The 20,254-nt window shown below is 37.9% G+C and overlaps 1 protein-coding gene across 5 annotated transcripts in view; it reads right to left on the reverse strand.

Moving 5' to 3' along the window:
* The window catches only part of MYO1B (myosin IB), a 217,156-nt gene that overhangs the window by 78,891 nt on the left and 118,011 nt on the right, over nucleotides 1-20,254 (reverse strand). For all 5 annotated transcript variants that reach the window (XM_020993562.2, XM_020993560.2, XM_020993563.2 and 2 more), the window contains exons 5-7: nucleotides 15,384-15,488; nucleotides 11,050-11,096; nucleotides 3,987-4,050 (exon numbers count right to left, since the gene is read on the reverse strand). In XM_020993562.2, the coding sequence (XP_020849221.1) occupies nucleotides 3,987-4,050; nucleotides 11,050-11,096; nucleotides 15,384-15,488 (216 nt within the window). The remainder of the gene's footprint in view (nucleotides 1-3,986; nucleotides 4,051-11,049; nucleotides 11,097-15,383; nucleotides 15,489-20,254) is intronic.

The following is a 20,254-nucleotide window of genomic DNA, read 5'->3' on the forward strand; positions in this document are numbered from 1 at the left end:
CCCAGAGGACAGGAGATGGGTTTTATCTAAACTTCTGTACCCTGCTGGTGCCATTGATAGTCTGATCTACACTTTTAAGTGTTGATAATGTGGATTAATCTTTAAAAGTGTACTATCTTGGGATTTTGTGGGGAGAACAATGTGAGAGACAATTGTTAAACATTTACCAGCAAACCAGGCTGTTCCCACCCCACATAATAAGCACACTGTAGTGAAGAAGGGTGATGACAAATACGGAAAAAGGGGAGCAAGGTGCGGGGACAGGTTTTGGGAAGAAAATTATGTGTCTGGTTTTAGATTTAAGTTTGAGAAAGGAAGCAGAGCCAGGTCTAGAGCTATCAAACAGGCTTTTGGGAAGAACTGAAGCTCCGGGGCCAGAGGGCTTGTGGGTCGTCTGCCCAAAGATAACTGAAGATGTGGGGGTCGATGAGATCTCCCAGGGAGGCAGTTTTAACAGAAGAAAAGATAATTGGAGATTTGACTTCACATCTCTCCCCAACTCTCCTAAATAGGGCCCAACTGTCCAGGAAGATTAAGTAAGGCTTAGAAGAATCCTTTGCATTCACTGAGTGAGGCATTACAGCCAGCCCCAGGGATCTTATCTTCTTTTCAGGATATAAGGAGTATGTGTGGGAGGTGGAGGGTTCAACACAGTACTTATATTTGTATGCTTGTGTTTCAGGGATATGCCATATATTTTGGAGTGAGGAAGCACATTTCTCCATCGTTTTATATTCCCTTAGATAGACTGCCCTGCTGCTTATAGAAACAGGGCTGATTGCTGCACTCATGAGCATCCCAATGCCTATAGGAAGACATTTCCTGCTTCAACCACTAATTCATTCCTTTTCTTCCCATGAAAAAGGAAAGGATATTTAGAAATGATTGTGTGTTTCCCATTACCACAAATATCAAAATAATTTCATTATGGAAACAAATGCTAAGAAATGCAAACATATGAAATCCCTTCCCCGAAGATAAACTCTAATCCATAGTGAGTTGCTTCTTCCTCTCCATATGCTTCTTCAAGAAGAATGAAAAAACAAAGGCTAATTAACCGGCTGATTAATCAACCTGTATTTATTAAATGCCTACTGCATTCCAGGCACTGTGGATCCAAGTACCAGGGATGAAACTAGCTCTGCTCCCCATTCAGATTACATTCTGATAGGAGACAACAAATACATATAAAAACATGCACAATTAAAAAATAAAGTAAATAAATACAAATATATATGGAGTAGCTAGATATGAGGCCATTTGGGAGAGAGATCACTAGCACTCTGTGGAGAATTAGGAAAGGCTTCATGAAGGACAGAGTGCATAAATTCCATCTAAAAGGAAGAGGGGACTCAAGTGCAGCATAAAGGAGAGTCTGGAGATGGAGTATAACATGGGAAGACTAACGAGAAGGCCAGTTTAGCTGGAAGAAGAGGGGAGGGGAGGGCAGCAATGTCCAGTGAGGACAGGAAGATCAAGTTGTCAAGTTGGGTAGTGCATTAAAAACTAGAGAAGCTTATATTTTATCTTAGAACTTTTATAAATATTATCTCATTTGATTCTTACAATAATTCTGGGAAGTAGGTGCTATTATTATCCCCACTTTACAGCTGAAGAAACTGAGGTAAACAGGTTAAGTGAATTTGCCCAGGGTCACACAGCTAGGAAGGGTCTAAATTTTGAAATACAGTGATATTCATATTCCTGCAACATATCATTATTGTGTTTCCTGTGTTTATTTTTCCATAAAAACATAATGTAATACTATTATCTAAGGGCAATTAGGTGGTGAAATGGATAGAGCATTCAACTTGGATTTAGGAAGACCTGTGTCCAAATCCAACCTCAGATACTTACTAGCTGTGTGGCCCTGAACAAGTCATTCTATTTGACTCAGTTTCCTCATGTGTATAATGAGCTAGAGAAGGAAATGGTAAACCATTCTAGTATATTTGCCAAGAAAACTCCAAATGGAGTCATGAAGAGTCAGAAGCCATGACTAAAATGATTGAATAATAACAACAATACTGTTATCAACTAAAATTAATATTACAGTTTTTTCAATTATCTTTATACACAAAGGGAAACGCTAAAAACTTATAAATACATTTTGGAACTACATTCTGAAAACAGTAACATTTCTTAGAATAGTATCCATAAACCACTGTAACCTGCTGAAGATTACTCTTCGGAGTCAAGGCCCAAACTCAGCTGCTACCACCTCCCTGAACCCTTCCCTGGTATGGCCACCTGGAATAGAAGTTATCCCTCCTTCCTCCTATCTCTCATGTCACTTACTCTTCAAATGTACTTAATCCTATTCTAACTTGCACTGTGGTAATCTGTATACGTGCTTTATCCTGGCTTACTACATTTCTAAACAGGAACTATGTCATCTTTTTAGCTCCATCTCCATAAGCCCAGTGCCTTGAACATTTTGGTGGTGAGAAGGCTGGATCTGTGATATCATCAGGAAGAAGACCTCCTCATGAAGAAACTCCTCCTATCAATGCAGAGTTGCCTTGGATAGCACAAATGTCTGACAAACATTGATACACAACATTCGTGTGTGTGTGTGTGTGTGTGTGTGTGCCTGCATGTATATATGTGTTTACACACACACAGGCACACAAATTTTTATACCAAACTATGAATCACAATAAGAGGCAGCTAAGTGATACATTGAATAGAGTGCTGGACCTGCAGTCAGGAAGACTCATCTTCCTGAGTTCAAATCTGGTCCCTGATGCTTCTTAGCTGTGTGACCCTGGTCATTTCACCCTGTTTGCCTCAGTTTCCTCATCTGTAAAATGAACTTGATAAGGAAATAGCAAACCATTTCAGTATCTTTGCCAAGAAAACCCCAAATAGGATCTCGAAGAGTCAGACACAACTCAAATGACTGAACAACAAAAATGAATCATAAGATGTCATGGATCTGGAATGGTGCCAGCCCAGCTAGTCTGTCAGGTGTAACAATTATATCCTTTCTGCTGCATCATGAAGTGCTTGCATGAACACTCTTGTTGTTTTCCCAAATATGGTGTGCAAAATGATTCGTCGTAAGTCCATTATGATACTAAGCATTTTATAATAGCAATGCATTTCCCCAAAGTCATCTCTTTAACAAATAGCTGACTCTAAAGTAATGATACAGTATAAGTCTACACAGGTAGATGAAGAATTATATGGAGAGACAACTGTCAGATCAGCAATGGGCACAGAAGCAGAAACAAAGAGGGTGAATTTGAGATTCCATCCCAATGCATTCGGAAATTTAATTCACCTAGACATAATGGTGTCAAAAGGTTTTCATAGTAAATACTCAAGTTCAAATCTGTTCTCCATTTTGGACAACAGATATTTTGCTGAATAGTTTGGTAATTAAAATTTGTGTAAATGTAATAATATTCTAAATGTGCTAAGGAAGCCTACCATTTAAAATCCTCAAAATATAAACCTTTCTATAAAACAAATCTTTTATTTTCTTTCAAACTCATACTTTCATACATTAGGTTTCCTTCAAGAAGGGAGGAAGAAAACAAAGAAGGAGGATAAGAAAGAACACAATTTCTTCTTTGCCGTTTCATTTCTAGAGTATGCCTTGCACAAGGAGGCACTTGACACATTTTTTTAAAAGGGATTTATTGGAAATGGTCAAAGAAAAAGATTAAATGATTTTAGAATTCACCTTACCTTAGTAGTCTAACACCTTATTAGTTTATTATATATCCTTATATGTAGAAATCAAATGTCTACATTCCGTATTTTATAATGTATGAGAAAAGACAAAATAAACTGAAATTCAAATCTCCAAATTCTGTGCACAAAAGGGGAAATGCCACTGTTCTTATAACACATAACATTTGTATTTTGAAATCAAAACTCCAAGCTAAACTTTTACTATTATTTACTATTTATTTACTATTATATTTTTTATAAAACTACTTAAAAATTTTCTAAAGGAAACCAAGGACAACACTCACAGTTACTTATCACTCCTCCCAGTGGATCTCCTTTGAAGTCAAATTCAATATCCATATACTTGCCCTGTAAAAAGACAGTTTACGTGTATTTAGCTTTGAAATCCAGATCAACAGATCTATCTATCTAGATATATATCTCTAAGTTGTATTTCTTCTAAGACAATGACCTTTGCTAAAGCCCTTGACCATATTTCATGTGTTAATTTAAATGTAATGAGGAAAGGGGAAAGGGTCAAGTGATAATAACCTAGTCTCAATTCAAGGCATATACGCTATTTTTCAATCTCCCATAAGATACTTCTGGTAAAGTACAACATTAGCACAAAACGAAAAATATCATTTTGTTAAGAGAAAAACTGTTCTCTCGTTTGATTTCCAGGCCAAAGTAAGTAAATTAGGTATTTGGTTTAATAATAACTGTTGAAAATAAATAATAGTTCTTATTTATATGCTGAGAAAAAATATAAACATAGGAAGGAGCTTCCCTACCCCCATGCTAGCACCTTCCAAGTAAAGTATTTTGCAAACCCCTGAAAGAAACTCCAGGCTTTTACTTATTCATCTATCTATCTTATAGCAAAACCAATGGGTACGAGGTATGAACAACCATCAATCACTGACTGATGGCAGATTTTTTCTCTGTTTTTGATGTTGATTATAAAACAATTCACGGCACAACATCACAGTACAGACACACACACACACACACACACACACACACACACAGATACCCAATCTCACACTCCCTCCCCCCCTTTTTTAAAGGACAGGCCCATAAAGTTAAAAGTAACAAATAATCTTGTTGGCAGTTTTTCCTTTGAAATAGGGTATGTTGGGATGATAACGGTGTGCTTATATTTTACTTCCCACTTTAGTAACAAACATTTTGTAACTATTTCTATCCTAATTTCAATTTAATAAGAATCAATTGAGTACTAACTATGTGATATGACCTGGAATATAAAGACACACCCACAACAATAACAATAACAACAAACCAAACACATTCTTGCCCTCAAGAAGCTTGCATTATTAATTTTTAATTCTCTAAGTAATTGGCAGGGGGAGGAGGGGTAGGTAAAGAGAGAAAATTCAATCATGGTCTTTAAAGATGCTTCTTCAAAACCACTGTTTTCATCATAAGTACTTGAAGGGCAGAGGCTGTTATTTTTGCCTTTGTAGCACAATGTCTTCCACGTAGATGTTCAGTCATTCAGTTAGTTCGACTCTTCGTGACCCTGTGGACTTGTGCACGGAGTTTTCTCAGCAAAGATCCTGGAGTGGTTTGCCATTTCCCTCTCCAGTGTGTCCCCATTTTACAGATAAGGAACTGAGGCATATAGGGGTTAAATGACTTGCCCAGGATCACACAGATAGTGACTGAGGCTGAATCTGAACTCAGACAAGTGTTCTATCTACTGTACCACCTAGCTGCCCCATGCCTTCAAATAGCACCTGTTCAATTAATAAGTCCATATGAAGGAATACTCACTAAACAACCAGCAACAGTAACTGGATTTCAAAAAACATTGTTGCAAACATGACTGTTTAGACCAGTCTGTTCTGGAGGTTCCTCTAAACATTAGGGTCCTATAACTATATATAACATATGGAATTAAGAGGTAATGATATATTAAAATGAAAAGTGGTCATTTAGGCCTGAGGGAAGGAGGCATCAGTTGCAGGAAAACGTGGTAGAGAGAAGGGGGGAGGGGCACCAAAAAGGGAAGAGAAAAGAACATGGAATAATAAAGGCAAAGATCACATTTCTACCTGATCTCTAAGCAGAAAAAAGCTGTTTTTCTTCTACTCTATCTTCTATGGCTGATGTGAAGTAAACTGATGTGAGGTGCTACAAGATGTAGGAGAAGGTATTTACTCTCCTGGTGATATTACATGGCTGTAAACCCTGGACCACCTTTTCACCTTAAGAAATGCAGGTTAGCAAAGCACAAAGAAGAGATACAAGGTGGACATAAGTTGACTTCAGCTTATTTTCTAATGACAATCTAAACATAACCATATCTTATTCTTATAGGATACAGATATAGGATTTTAATAAGATAGGGATGTCTTACCATCATCCAGGAAAGGCATTATTAGAAAGAAGGTGAGACCGTCATTTTGGCAAGAGTCAGAGATAACAGACAGACAGCTGGGTGCTATACCAGCACACAAAATGAGGGAGAAAACAAAAACGAACACACACACACACACACACACGGAACTATCTAGAGCAAAGGTTCTTAACCTGGGGTCCATGAAAGCCTACGACAATCTGTAAGGGAAAATGGACAAGAATTCCATCGGATGAGGTGTGGGCCAGCTATGATCTGCACTGAGGAAAGGGATCGATTCATTAGGTAAAAGCCAGTAATGGCCTTTTGGTTAGAAAAACCCCTAAAACTCCTGGATCTGGGGTCTAAACAATAAATATCTTCCCCAGTCATTAGACAAGTCTAGTTTCTGATGCAGTCTATACCTTTTGCTCACCTCATCCATTCATCTGAATCCAGATCACGGATCGGCTGCTGTCAGTCCACACCTCACACAAACCATAAACTTTTGCCTCATTCTGTTTGACAATGCCTATACTTTTGCAAACACCTTGTAAAGGAAGCATGAAATGTCATCTCTAGTTATATGGAAGAAGGCCAAGTATAACATAAACTAACAGAGACGGGAGGAAACAGATCCCACAATGATTCTAACTTGGATTATAGTGATTTGTGTATGTTTCGTTACTATATTATAAACTACTTGGGAGGTATGGATCATTCATTTCTCCTTTTTCTTCTACGCATTTCATCCAATACTCTGCACAAAGGAGATTCTTAAGAATTACTAGGCAGTATAAGCATAGTGGAAAGATTGGTGGATTTGGACTCAGACAACCTGAGCTTGAGTCTCAGCTCTGTTCCTTATTACCAACTTTAGATGAGCAAGGCACTCCACCTTCCTGGGCCAAGCATTCTCTCTCTGTAAAATGAGGGAGTTAAGGGGCAGCTAGGTGGTGCAGTGGTTAGAGTCCTGGCCCTGGAGTCAGGAGGACCTAAGTTCAAAAACCGGCCTCAGGCATTTGACACTTACTAGCTGTGTGACCCTGGGCAAGTCACTTAACCCCACTGCCTAGCAGCAGCAGCAGCAACAACAACAACAACAAAATTTAACGGGGCAGCTAGGTGGTGCAGTGAATAGAGCTCTGGCCTTGGAGTCAGGAGGACCTGAGTTCAAATCCAGCCTAAGACACTTAATACTTACTAGCTGTGTGACCCTGGGCAGGTCACTTAACCCTGATCACCTCACCAAAAAGCAAAATAAAATGAAAAAATGAAAAAAAGTGATGGAGTTAAACTAGATGCATTTTAACATACTTTCCAGCTCTAAACTGATGATCCTGTGAACGGGAAATCTGGAAGGTACTCTATGTTTAATCAAGCTGAGTAATCCTCTTTACTGCATCAACAGAACATCATTCAAATATATACTTACATACAAAAAGTATATGTATGTATGTATGTATGTATGTATGTGTGTATGTATGTGTATGTATGTATGTGTGTATGTATGTATGTATGTATGTGTGTGTGTATGTATGTATGTGTGTATGTATGTATATGCATTTGTGTATGCATATATGAAACAAGGTGATACAGTGGATAGAGTGCTGAGCCTGGAGTCAGGAAGGTTCATCTTCCTGAGTTCATATCTGGCCTCAGACACTTACTAGTTATGTGACTAGTGTGTCACTTCATCTTGTTTGCCTCAGTTTCCTCAACTGTAAAATGAGCTGGAGAAGGAAATGGCAAATCACTGCAATATTTTTGCTGAGAAAACCCCAAATGGGGTCACAAAGAGTTGAAAACAACTAAACAATACACACACACACACACACACACACACACTTAGGTATTAGAAAAATCTCATGCATAACAAAGTTGGTATAACAAGCCTTCTGACAGCTGAACCACTGTCACAAGCCATCTTTATTCTGCCTCCAGCAGTTGAACATTTTACTAGGACAGCTTTTAAAAGAATGATTAGCCCTTCTCAGTGCTGTCTAACTCAAATAGAAAGGGATCCTTGCTGGTGCTTATTGATTTAGGAATCTATAAATTAACATCACCTATGTTGTATTGTATTTTTATTTATCTTGCTAAATATTTCCCAATGACATTTTAATTTGGTTTGGAGTGTTATAGCTAGTTTGACACCTCCATCCTATATCATAGTCAAAGTATTTGAAAGGATTTAAAACTGGCAGGGAGCTTAGAGATCCCTAGTCAAATTCCTTCATTTTACAGATGGGAAAACTAAGGCCTACAGAAGTTAAATGATCTCCCCAAGGTCACACAATACAAGGGTCTGACTCTCTGTGACTCCATTTGGAGTTTTCTTGGCAAAGATACTAGAATGTTTGCCATTTCCTTCTCTACCTAATTTTACAGATGAAGAAACTGAGGCAAACAGGAGTAAATGACTTGCCCAGGGTCACATAGCTAGTAGGTGCCTTAGGATGGATTTGAACTCAAATCTTCCTGACTCTAGGCCTAGCACTCTACCCACTGTACCACGTAGCTGCCCACTGACCAACTTTAAGTTTTCTCATTTACAGAATGAGGGAGTTGAACCAATGACCTCTAGGGTCACTTCCAATTCTAAATCTATATGAACCTATTAATCACAACAGTATTTTCCCCCCAATACTTTTCCCTTTCCTATAAATATAGTAAATGACTACTATTTATTTTGGAACTTGCAATTTTTTCAGGATAATATAAACTACTGGTTTTACTATAGCAATTCTGTACTAAAGGATTAATAACTTGCTTCTATATTAGATATGCTAAAGTTTCACATAACTTTAATCAAAGTAAGTCAAATCTAAAAAATACTGGAGGAAAAAAAGTAAAACTGATAATGAAATTCCTTTGTCTGGCTCTGCCCTGTGACCATAAGGGTTGGCCAATACAGTAAGAATAGCTACAGAACAAACTAAGGCATAATTAGGTCGTTTCCTTTCAAGTAGGAGTTGGCCTCACTCACTTTGTGAAAGAACTTTCTGAATATACAGTAAGTACAATCATGTATACTTTTCTAAGTTTGCTCTTCTATAAAGATCTTCTCTTCCCCCACCACAGACACAGATCCCTTCATTCAAATTATAGCTAGCTTCCATTCACCCTTCTCTGTTTCACGTGGCACAAAGGAGGTGAGTCCTTCACGGAACTACGGATTCTCAAGTAATTTGAGGCCATCCCCACTTCCTAATGAGCTCTCCTGTAAGTCTGGAAAATGGAACCTCTAACTAGCTGTTTGTTGCAACCATGGCTACCTCATTTCAATTAAATACAACCATGTTAAGTACCTGTATGAGGAAACTTTTGCTAGACATTAGGTGGAAGAGTGTCCCCTGGAAATGCCACTGAAAGAAAATGCAGGACCCCTGATCTCCAAAGCCATACGCCTCGATTTCTTTAACTATCCTTCAAGTGAGAATCCATCTAGCATGAAAATAACTCAATTTATTAAAAGGAACTTGGAGATACTAAATATACCTTTTCCCTTCTCTTCTCATATCTGTTAGTTGTCTGTTATCAATATTAATAACAGCAGGTTAGTGGCTTCAAGGCAGAGACAGGAGAAATGTTACTTTGGTAAAAAACTTGTCTTACTTGAGCCCTTCAAGATCAATTGCTTTAGGGACCCGAGTTTTCCATATAACCACAGATCCTACAACTATGCTGGATGGAATGTATTACACTCCACCTGAGTTTTTGTTTTCTGTTTTTTGTTTTTCACTCCAGATAGTGAAGATAACCTAACCTTTTCTAGGTGATTCTGGTTCACTACAAAATATCTTTGTTGCTCTGTGCTAAAATATGATACCTTCAGGATCTATGGAGGTGTGCAGAGCTATCTGATTCCATACTAAGTGACCACATGGTCCCAGATGACTATTCTGAGTTTCTGTGGTCTCTTCTAGATCTAAAATCTATTGATCCTATGACTGGCAATTCAAGGGCTCCTGTGGTCCAACCCCCTATTTTCTCTTGCAATTGCCACTGTGACAATCCTTCGCCCTTCATTTAATTTGCAGTTAGCTTAGAAATCAAAGTTTGTTATAACTATGTATTGTGTTGTTGAGCCATTTTGGTCATGGCTGACTCTTTGTGGCCCCATCTGGGGTTTTCTTGGCAAAGATACTGAAGTGGTTGTCCATTTCCTGCTCCAGCTCATTTTAAAGATGAAAAAGAGGGTAAAGTGACTTGCCCAGGGTCAAACATCCATTAAGTGTCTGAAGCCAGAGTTGAACTCAGGTCTTCCTGACTCCTGGTGCTTTATCTACTGCACCACTTAGCTGCCCAGAACAGTGGGATAAGGGGAAATAAGCTACATGAGGGCCTGTTGGGTCCTTGTATAAATTAATTTCCAAAACATAACCCTTATGGTCTAGAATTTGTAAAGTGTAGCCCTAGCATTTTTCTTTGCTCTATAACCCTCAGGGCAAGACAATTCACCCCTCAGTTTTCCCATCTGTATGGTGGGAATACTTATATTACCTTACAAAAAATTACACTGTAAATTTTAAACTGCCATATTGATATAAGTTATTTTAGTTAAGTGGGTTTTTGTTGTTGTTGTTGTTTGTCCATGAGGTTTTTTTGTGTTTTGGGGTTTTTTTTGGCTCACTTCTTGGCTCTTGGCTGAGATACAATCAGGTGAAGGTGAAGGTGTTATTACCTGCCATCATGTTAAAATTGCCCTTTAAGTTTTATAACAGCCATCAGTAACAAGGAGAGTGTGATACCAGAGTGGTTTGCTATCTTTCTCAAAAGAATTACAGGGTAAGATATAAGAGAGATCAAAGCATTTCCCATCTTAATCACCAGTGTTTCAATAGAGTTCTCTTTTTATATTTTAAAGATAGACATACACACCACACACACACACACACACACACACACACACACACTCCAAGACAATATTAAATATCTCATTCATTTTCAACATCAATGAACCAAACATTATTGTTAACTCTTCTGTCTATACAAATACTTACAAATCTAGAGGAGTTGTCATTCCTTACAGTTTTGGCATTTCCAAATGCTGTAGGAAACAAAAAGATACAATTTGACATGATTAAAAGATGCTGACAACCTATGAGAAAAACTGAAGCAGGAAGATCAAAATATAAACACCCTATTCAAAAACTCAGTCATGTTCTGAGGAGGCTGAGCAATGACATTTTTAACGCAGAATTGATTTAATTTTCCCTGTGAAATTTCCCTGGAAACATCCAGGTTGGAAAGTTTTAAATGAAGTGTTTAAAATTTGCAAGTCTTGCTATTGGTTCAAATTTCCAGGTTAGGGGGTATATAGCAAGGCTTCATTGTGTTCCATAAGATGTCACTTATTTCAAAGACTCTGAGGTTTTCCTGATATTGGTCAATTTAGTAACATCAAACCTCAGTAACTATGACTTTCTATCATCATTAGTGAATATAAGTAAGAAGCATGGGATTGTGGCAATGGGTGGAGATTATAAGACCACAGAAAAAACCTCAACACTTTATGCATTCTCAATGGAAAACAAAAGCAATTTATTTAACCGAAGCTAACTAAGTCAGCCCTCCAAGGACAGAGTAAAGGACAGAACTCACCACTAGCACTTAGCATAGTGCCTGGCATAGAGCAATTGCTTAATAAATGCTATTTGACTGACAACCAATTTACAGTGGACATAACCTTCACACTGCAAAGGATCTTATTTTCTATTCCCATGACATATGTAAAACTTTCTGCACTATGGTGGACAAAACTCCTTTGGGAGACAACTGATTCGGCCTAGCTCAAGCTCATTCCAATAGCTCCAAGAAGAGAAGGATAAAGCAGTATTGCTTCCTAAACGTCAACATCCAGACTTCCACTCTAGTACTGTTCTGGGAACATCACGTGGGTGATGACATGATAAGGAGATACAAGACCGTCTCACCAAGTCATACAGTGTGCTATGTTCTAGGAAAGAAAAAAATGTGGGCATAAGGACGTGAGGGAAAGACTGGAGAAACTCAAAAATCTTCTAAATATCCTCAATAAACAAATCCTTAATACAGGGTGTCACAGAAATCTTAGTGCAGGTTTAAGTTAATAAAGCTTATAGTTTAATCTTAATAAGTAATCAAGTGCCTACTATGCACTCACTAGGTGCTGGGGATACAAGTAAAAATAATGAAACAGTCCCTACTTGCCAAAGACAATTAATCTAAACATCAAACGAATTTAGCAGTTTCACATTTGCTTGGTTTTTGTAGTGGTTATTTTATTTGTATTGAATCTAAGACGTCATAGGCATAGGGGACTCCCACTAAAGAAATGCTCCCTAACCAATTCAGGTCAGTCTGATCTGCAACTCGTAGTCTGAAGAGGGTTGGGGGGGGAGGGGTGCTGAAGTGGTTAAATGACTTTCCCAGGGTCACACAGTCAGTATGTCAGAGCCAGGACTTGAATTCAGATCTTCTGGACACATGTTGAATGCTACTTCTCTACCTTTACTTACAAAGGTGGCGAAGGAGTGAGTGCTCAAAGGTAAGGACTTTGGGTCTAGCTGAGAGCTACAACGACTTGGCTACCATTTTGCAGTCAAACAACCAATCAAAGGCCCAAAAGGTATGTTTGGAGAGAAGAGTGAAGTATCTAAACCAACGAGGCCAGGCTCACTCGGTTTTACACTGGCTGGCTTCTTTGTTTTGCATATTTCCATTTTATCTCAACTAAGCAAAACAAACAAGGCAGGCCCAGACAAAATTTTTGAAGGACAAAATCAGTTCAGGGATTCGAATAACAGCTCCTAGCAAACAATTTCATATTTGAACTAAAAATCAACTGTAACATAACTCCTTGGTGTCAAAGGAAGAGGAGAAATCCTATCTGAAAACCATGCTTGATGAGGAAGGTAGGAGTCATGTCACCCATCTGGCAGGCTAATGATTTTCATAAATGCAGTGCTGATAATAATGAGCTTTGACTTGCTTGATAAGAAAAACCTAACATTTTTGGTATTTCTCATAAGGCTCTAACTTCAGTGGGTGGGAATATACATAGCTCCCTAGCCAAGAGGTTGGAAGAGTTTTAGATCTAACTTAAGGAGCTGATACAATAAAAAGGGCAATTTGTTGAAGAGAAGGTCAGGGCCGAGTGAAAGAACTGTTTAAAAAAAAAAAACAACTTTATTCAGGGTGCCATTTGTAAGCCATAAATCATCTTTTCATCTAGCAAAGCTGAGCTACATATTATTAAGCACAGACCTAAACACTGAAGCTTTTCATTGTGAAGCACCAACTCAAAACACAAGCACTCTATTCTAAAATGCCTGAGACACATTCCTCAATTGTTTTTCTAAGTTCATTGTTTTCCATGTTCATTTACAGTAGCTGCTCCAGTTAGAAAGCAAAGAGCATTCCCTTAAAAGATAACACATGCCCACCAGCGTACATTTCTCCCATTTCCTGGGTTCGAGTCTAGTTTCAAATACCATGGAATAAAGGAATGGATTCTAAGCACAAAGGAAGACCAGAGACCCATACAATGCTCCTACTTTAGGGTATGGCATTCTTAAAATAAGCACGTGGAGATATACAGCACATACCTTACACAAAATATTAAGACAAGAGCCTATGATTCAGCAGGAACAGAAAAGTCAATAATTGAAAAATCCAAAGAATGGAATGATAAATCATAAAAGACCTGGCATTCCATCCATAGCAGCGCAGCCTGGAACTCAGGAAGTTCTGGGTTCAAGTGGCCCATGCGACATACACACTGTGTGATAATGAACAAAAAACTTAACCTCTCAGTGCCCGCAGGCAACTTTTTTTTTTAATATTCAGTATATATTTACTTTTTAAATAATATTTTATTTTCCCCAAATACATATAAAAACAATATTTCACATTCTTTTTATTTGTTTTTTTAAGTTCCAAATTCTATCCCCCCTTCTCTTTCCTCCCTGAGATGGTTTAAGCAATCTGATATAGGTTATGCATGTGTAATCATGTGAAACACTTCCATATTAGTCATTTTGTCCACAGGCAACTTTTTTAAGGCTATCTTGCAGGTAAAGAGGGAATCTGCTTCACTCCTAAAGCCTGCTATCAAATCCCATGTCTGACATTTACTACCTGTGTGACCTTGGGCAAATTATGAATTTACCTCCCTTAGCCTCAGACTCTGCATCCGTAACCTCTCATCCAGCTCTTTTTCTATGAGTCTACAACTTAGTAATCTAGGTGTATGAAGGGAGTTTCCAAGCCAAGAGTTCTGTGCATGGGCCTCAGATATGGTAAGTTATAGAAGCTGCCAACAAAAGGAACAAAAAAGGGCAGTAACAATACCTTGGACTCCTCAGCAGTATTCTTATGGAGACCTCAACATATTTTTATGTTTATTATTTCACTCTCTCTGGAGATGAGGGGGAGGTTTATAAATTTGAGAAACCCAAAACAGAGAAGCCATCCCATCTACACAGTGAGTTAGTAATGGCATTAAGATTGTTCAGTTCCCAAGTCTACTGATTGCTCTCAAAAACTATACAGACTACCTCAGCAATCCTCTCAAGAACAGAAGGTGATAATAGTGACCCGAGTCATATGATCTGAGACGTTTTTCCAATAGTGGTAATTGATTTGTGCTGATGTAACTCTTGCTTGATTCCCTATGGGACTAAGGGAAATCACTTCTGACTTTGTTCAAGAACATGCAGTTTACAAGATGGACGTTCAAGTTTAGCGATGACATTTGTGGCCACGGAGAAAAAATTAAACTAACCTTCAGAACGTTCATATTTAAAACCTGGGTGTCATTAACAACTCAGTGAGATAGCTAACAAGCTCCTACCTTAATTCTGCTGCATTTTGCCCTGTAAGAAGTTTCTTGAGGGAAGGGCCTGCTTCAAATTTGTCTTCATATATCAAGAGTCTAGTTCTTAATGGGTACGTAATTGAATTGTGGTAATGTTGCTGTTCCCTGCTGGATTCTTCTCAGCTAGTAAATGTAAGCCACAAATGTCAGCTAGATTTTGGAGTTTGGATTTTTTTTTTGTGGAAAAAAATTTAAGTTACATGGTTATCTTGAAAATGAAAGACAAATAATCACTTAATAGTGGGCAAGTTTCTCTCTTAAAAAAAAACAAAACAACAAAAAAACACCGTTTCCTGCACTCTGTATGTTCTGGGGCTTATTTACTCTGCAGGATTTGGTCCAAATTCTCTTACTTCATTCCTTTTGCCTCCCAAATGCCAGGTGTTTGTAGTGTTCCTAAAATGACCTCAACCACAAGGACCACGCTGATACCTGAAGGAAACAGACCTAATATATGCATATATAGGAAAATCATACCTTCTAGTACTGGATTCGACTGTAAAAGCTGTTCTTTGACCTGGTTAACTTCGGCTCCTTTTCCGCAAACCGCAGCAACATAGGACATCACAAGTTTGCTGGCTTCTGTAGATGAGAAACAAGCCACCATAATGAGTTAAACAGAAATCTCAAAAATACTTAAGGGGTGGTGCTAACAGTAAAAGTGTGTTGTGTTTTGAGGGGGAGAGGGCATAAACTCATCATTTTTAAATGTAGCATATTTTCAATGTCTTTTCTAAAAAGTTAAATTTTATTTTTAAATTTTGGCTAGCGTAAATCTTTATTAATTCAGACCTCAGCTGGATTAAATTCAACTCTACATTATTGGGGGGGGGGGGGGAAGGTTGCTAAGAAAACATTTCTTCTGAGATCATTATGTTTAGCAAATTGATAACATAAATATCTAAGAAATACTTTTTTACAATAAAATTTTATTAATATCTTTTGTTTTTACATCACCTACATTTGCTTCTCTACCCCCTCTCTCAGAGAGCCATCTCTTATGACAAAGAATGACGTATTTTTAAATGAGGAATAAGAGAGGGGAAAAATAGAAAAACTAATCCACACATTAAAAAATCTGATATTACATGCAATGTTCCACACCCATGGATCTCCACTTCTGCAAAAAAAAAAAGAGGGGTGGGGGATGTAACAGAGGGATATTTAAGAAAAAGAACTTAAAGTTTTGTTTTAGATGTAATCACTAGTCTAATTAAAACTGTCCTTAAAACACTTATTAAAGTAGCCTTCACTACACATTCATGCCAATCAGATTATCTGCCAAAGTTTGGTAAATCTTCTGCTTGCTGCCAAATTACATACACTTAAAAGGTCTAAAATACCATTTCTTCAAAATTAGTTTCTAGTCATACTCACTAGAGCCCCTCAAATCAACCTGAATTAGTGAAATATTGCTGATTATTCATGGTTGTACAGTTCTGCCAGAAGCAAATATTCACTCTTCAAATTAAAAAGTGACCTAATCACTCATTGCCCTATGATTTATACCCAAGCTAGGCAATGAAACAGGTAACAAATCATACTTAACTACATACTTAAATGCTAAAATGTAATGATTATAGCTGTGGGTCAGCATCAATTAAACTTTCTATTAACATTCTAGATCCAACAGGATATTCTAATGAACTGAAAAGAATAGTGAATATAAAGTACTTGATAAACTGTAAAATGTTTCACAAATATTATTCTAAGATCAGCTCAAGGTTTTCTAATCTTACTATACGGGCAAAGTATACATAAACTATATCATGTGTTAAGTTGCTTAAGTTCTAAAACAGGCTCTCAATTCTACATGAGAACTAAATTTCTCAACCTCTTCAAATTTTCCTTGGGAATTTTGTCTGGATCCCACTTTTATTCCCATTACACTCTGCTGTATATTATGCTTAGTTATGTAAATTTCATAACCATTCCCTCCCCTAAGAAGAAGAATATTAGCTCCCCATGGGCAGGTGGTAGGTGGTGTGTCATTTAAAAACAAACAAACAAAAAAGCAAAACACCTTTTCTCCCTCAGTGCCTTGTACATAGCAGATGCTCAATAACTTGCCACATTTACCAATGCCTCACGCCAACATGGTTTCAATAACTGAGAATTCACAGAATCATTCACATACAATGGTCCCAGAGACCTTTAACGCAGTGTACACATCTAGGACAGGGATGGACCCAAGAAAAACTGAGAAGGAAGCAGTTTCGTTTGGGTGTGTTCTTGTTATATCTGTATGTCTCTCCAAACTGCTTTTGATATTACTTATTCCACTTATCCCACATATTATTCTTGCTAAGTTTCTAGTAATTCTCAGGTGTATGTATATGTGTATACATATCTACATGCATCTATAGAAATTAAAGTATATATATATATATATATGTATATATGTGCATACAAACATATATAAAAATAAATACATGTAATAAATGTAAATACACATGCATGTTTACATATGAATGTATATCTATCAATAAACAATTATTAAGTGCCTACTATGTGCCAGGTACTGTGCTAAGCACTAGGGATACAAAAAGAGGCAAAAGAGAGTCTCTGCCCTCAAGGAAGTTACAATCTAATGGTGGAGACAATATGCAAAGAAATATATACAAATAAGCTATATACAGGATAAATAGGAAATAACTTAGAAGGAAGGTACTAGAATTAAGAAGAAAGGCTACCTGTAAAAGTCAGGATTTTAGCTTCGACATAAAGAGCCATGTGGCATAGGGTGGACCTGGAGTCAGGAAGACCTGAGTTCAAATCCAGCCTCAGACACTTACTGGCTGGCTGCATGACCCTGGGCAAATCACTTAACCCCATTTGCTTCAGTTTCCTCATCTGTAAAATGAGCTGGATAACGAATTGGCCAACCACTCTATTATCTTTGTCAAAAAAAAAAAACCCTAACGGGGTCACAAAGAGTGAGAATACAACTGAAATGGGATACAACAACAAGGGAACTGAGGGAGAGCATTCCAGACATAGGTGACAGCTAGAGAAAAAGCCCAAAGATGAGAGATGGAGAATCTTGTTTGTGGAAGAGCCAAAGAGGGAAATGTCACTGGATTAAAGAATAAGCGTCTGGGAGTAAAGTATAAAAAAACTGGAAAGGTAGGAGGTATCTAGGATATGAAAGCCTTTGAATGCCAAACAGAAGTTTTTTTTATTCGATCCTGGAGATGACAGAGGGCCACAAGAGTTTATTGAGTATGTAAGTGACATGATCACACCTAGGCTTTGTTTTAGGAAAGTCACTTTAGTAGCTAAATGGAAGATGGATTGGACTTGAGGCAGGCAGACCCAGCAACAAACTATTGCAATAATCCGGTGTGAGGAGATGATGGCCTTCACCAAGAGTGGTGACAGAGGAGACAAGGTCTTGGCCAGCCACACCCAACAGTAGCTTCCATGGGCAACTACAGCATTCATCTTCCACCAGAAGTGAATAAATGAAGGTTTGGCATGCTACCTGTGAACAGCAACTGATCACTATGCTAAAGTCTTTTAGCCAGTCTAAGGCTAACCTGGAGGTTCAACGACATATGATCTTACAGAATGTAATGGTGGCCTGTGAAGAAGCAGTATCTTACAATCCAGATCATGTGGGAGCTCTTAATCAAACATTAATTAGGACATACTAAAAGAAAGGTTAGCTCAAATGGAAGTAATAAAACGTGACTATCATTTTCCAGTGAAACTCATTTATATAATCCAATGAGAAGATAATTTTAAAAAAACTATAGTATTTCTAAGGCATTCATTTTAAAACTTCAGAAGTTCTTGGGTTCAGGTTGGTATATGTCTTCAGGCAAAGATTCTGGAGCTGTTTTCAGCAATTCACTTTTGGAAGCAGGGCTTAAGGGTAATTTTCTCCAAATAAGGCCTTGTTGACCAAAAATGTCAACTCGTACAACTATTTTTTTTTTCAGTGTGATACCTGATCTTCAAAACTCAAGTCCAAGAGACAGTCACTACTTTAGAAAGATGAATAAACCAGCAAGGCAGCATTTTGAGATCCAAGAATGTTTGATGAACACAATTTTTTACAGTCTGTTCTCAGTGTCGAGTCCTTCTGAAAACAGGAAATAATAGTAATCTCAGGAGGTTTTCTGCTCAATTTCCTTTCTGTCTATTTGAGCCAAAGTTCAGATAAATTTGGATCAGTATCCAAATACTTAAGATTTATCTAAATCAAATCTTTACATAATCATTTCTATTAATGACCAAAGAGTGGAAAAGGCATTGGCTATGGAGTCAGAGGACAAGGGTTTCGATTTCTGCATTGTCATCTACTCTGTGTGCTCTTGAACAAATTACTTTAATTCTCTAGGCCTCTGTTCTCTCATCAGGAAAGTGAGAAGGCTGGACAACCTCCCTCTTGAGTTCTCGTTCTATGCTCCAATGGACTGAGCACAAGAACCGAACATGGCTATCAATTCTTTTGTATCTGAAAGCCTAGTTCTCAGATGATTTCAACTGCTGTTAGGCACCAGCCAAATACACGACCTTGTATAGCCACAATTCTGCAGGGTCCTGTCGCTTATAAACACCCAATACATTATTAGAAAATTTAAGGATAATTTACAACAAATAGTTAAATATTTTTAAATAATAGAAGGATTCACAGAGTAGTAGACAAAGCACTGAGCTTGAATTTAGGAAGACCTCGGTTCAAAGGTGGTCTCTGACATTTCCTAGTGTGTAATGGGGCAATGAAGCATTATACTGGAAAGAGTACCAGGACTTGAGTCAAGAAGACTTATTTTCCTGAGTTCAAATCTGGCCTCTGACACTAGCTATGTGACCCTGGGCAAGTCACTTCATCCTGTTTGCCTCAGTTTCCTCATCTGTAAAATGAGCTGGAGAAGGAAATGGCAAAGCATCCAGTATCTTTACTAAGAAAACTCCAAATGGAGTTGCGAACAGTTGGATGTGACTGAAACAACATGCGATCAATATGTGCTTATCGGGTGGAGTGCTTCTTGGACATGACTGAAAAACGACTAAACAACAATACACGCTATGCAAACCTGTGCAAGCAGCTTAACCTCAGATTCCTCCTCTATAAAATAAGAGGACTGGACTGGAGGCCTCTGAGGTTTCTTCTAGCTCCTGATTTGACTCTGACATCATGATATCATTTTGGTTTTCTTCAAGCACAAAGGACATATAATGACAACAACACCTATGTGCAACTCTCCTGGGATATCCGCACACTGTCAAGATCACAGCTCTCCACCCTACCTCATGCTCATGTATACTTTGTAAAACAAGAAAATATGCCGCTTAAGGACAGAAGGAGAACTTTTGCTAACAGTCACAATCTAAAAACC

Source organism: Phascolarctos cinereus, unplaced genomic scaffold, assembly GCF_003287225.1.
Source record: "Phascolarctos cinereus isolate Bilbo 61053 unplaced genomic scaffold, phaCin_HiC Scaffold_726;HRSCAF=1367, whole genome shotgun sequence".
Lineage (NCBI taxonomy): Eukaryota > Metazoa > Chordata > Mammalia > Diprotodontia > Phascolarctidae > Phascolarctos > Phascolarctos cinereus.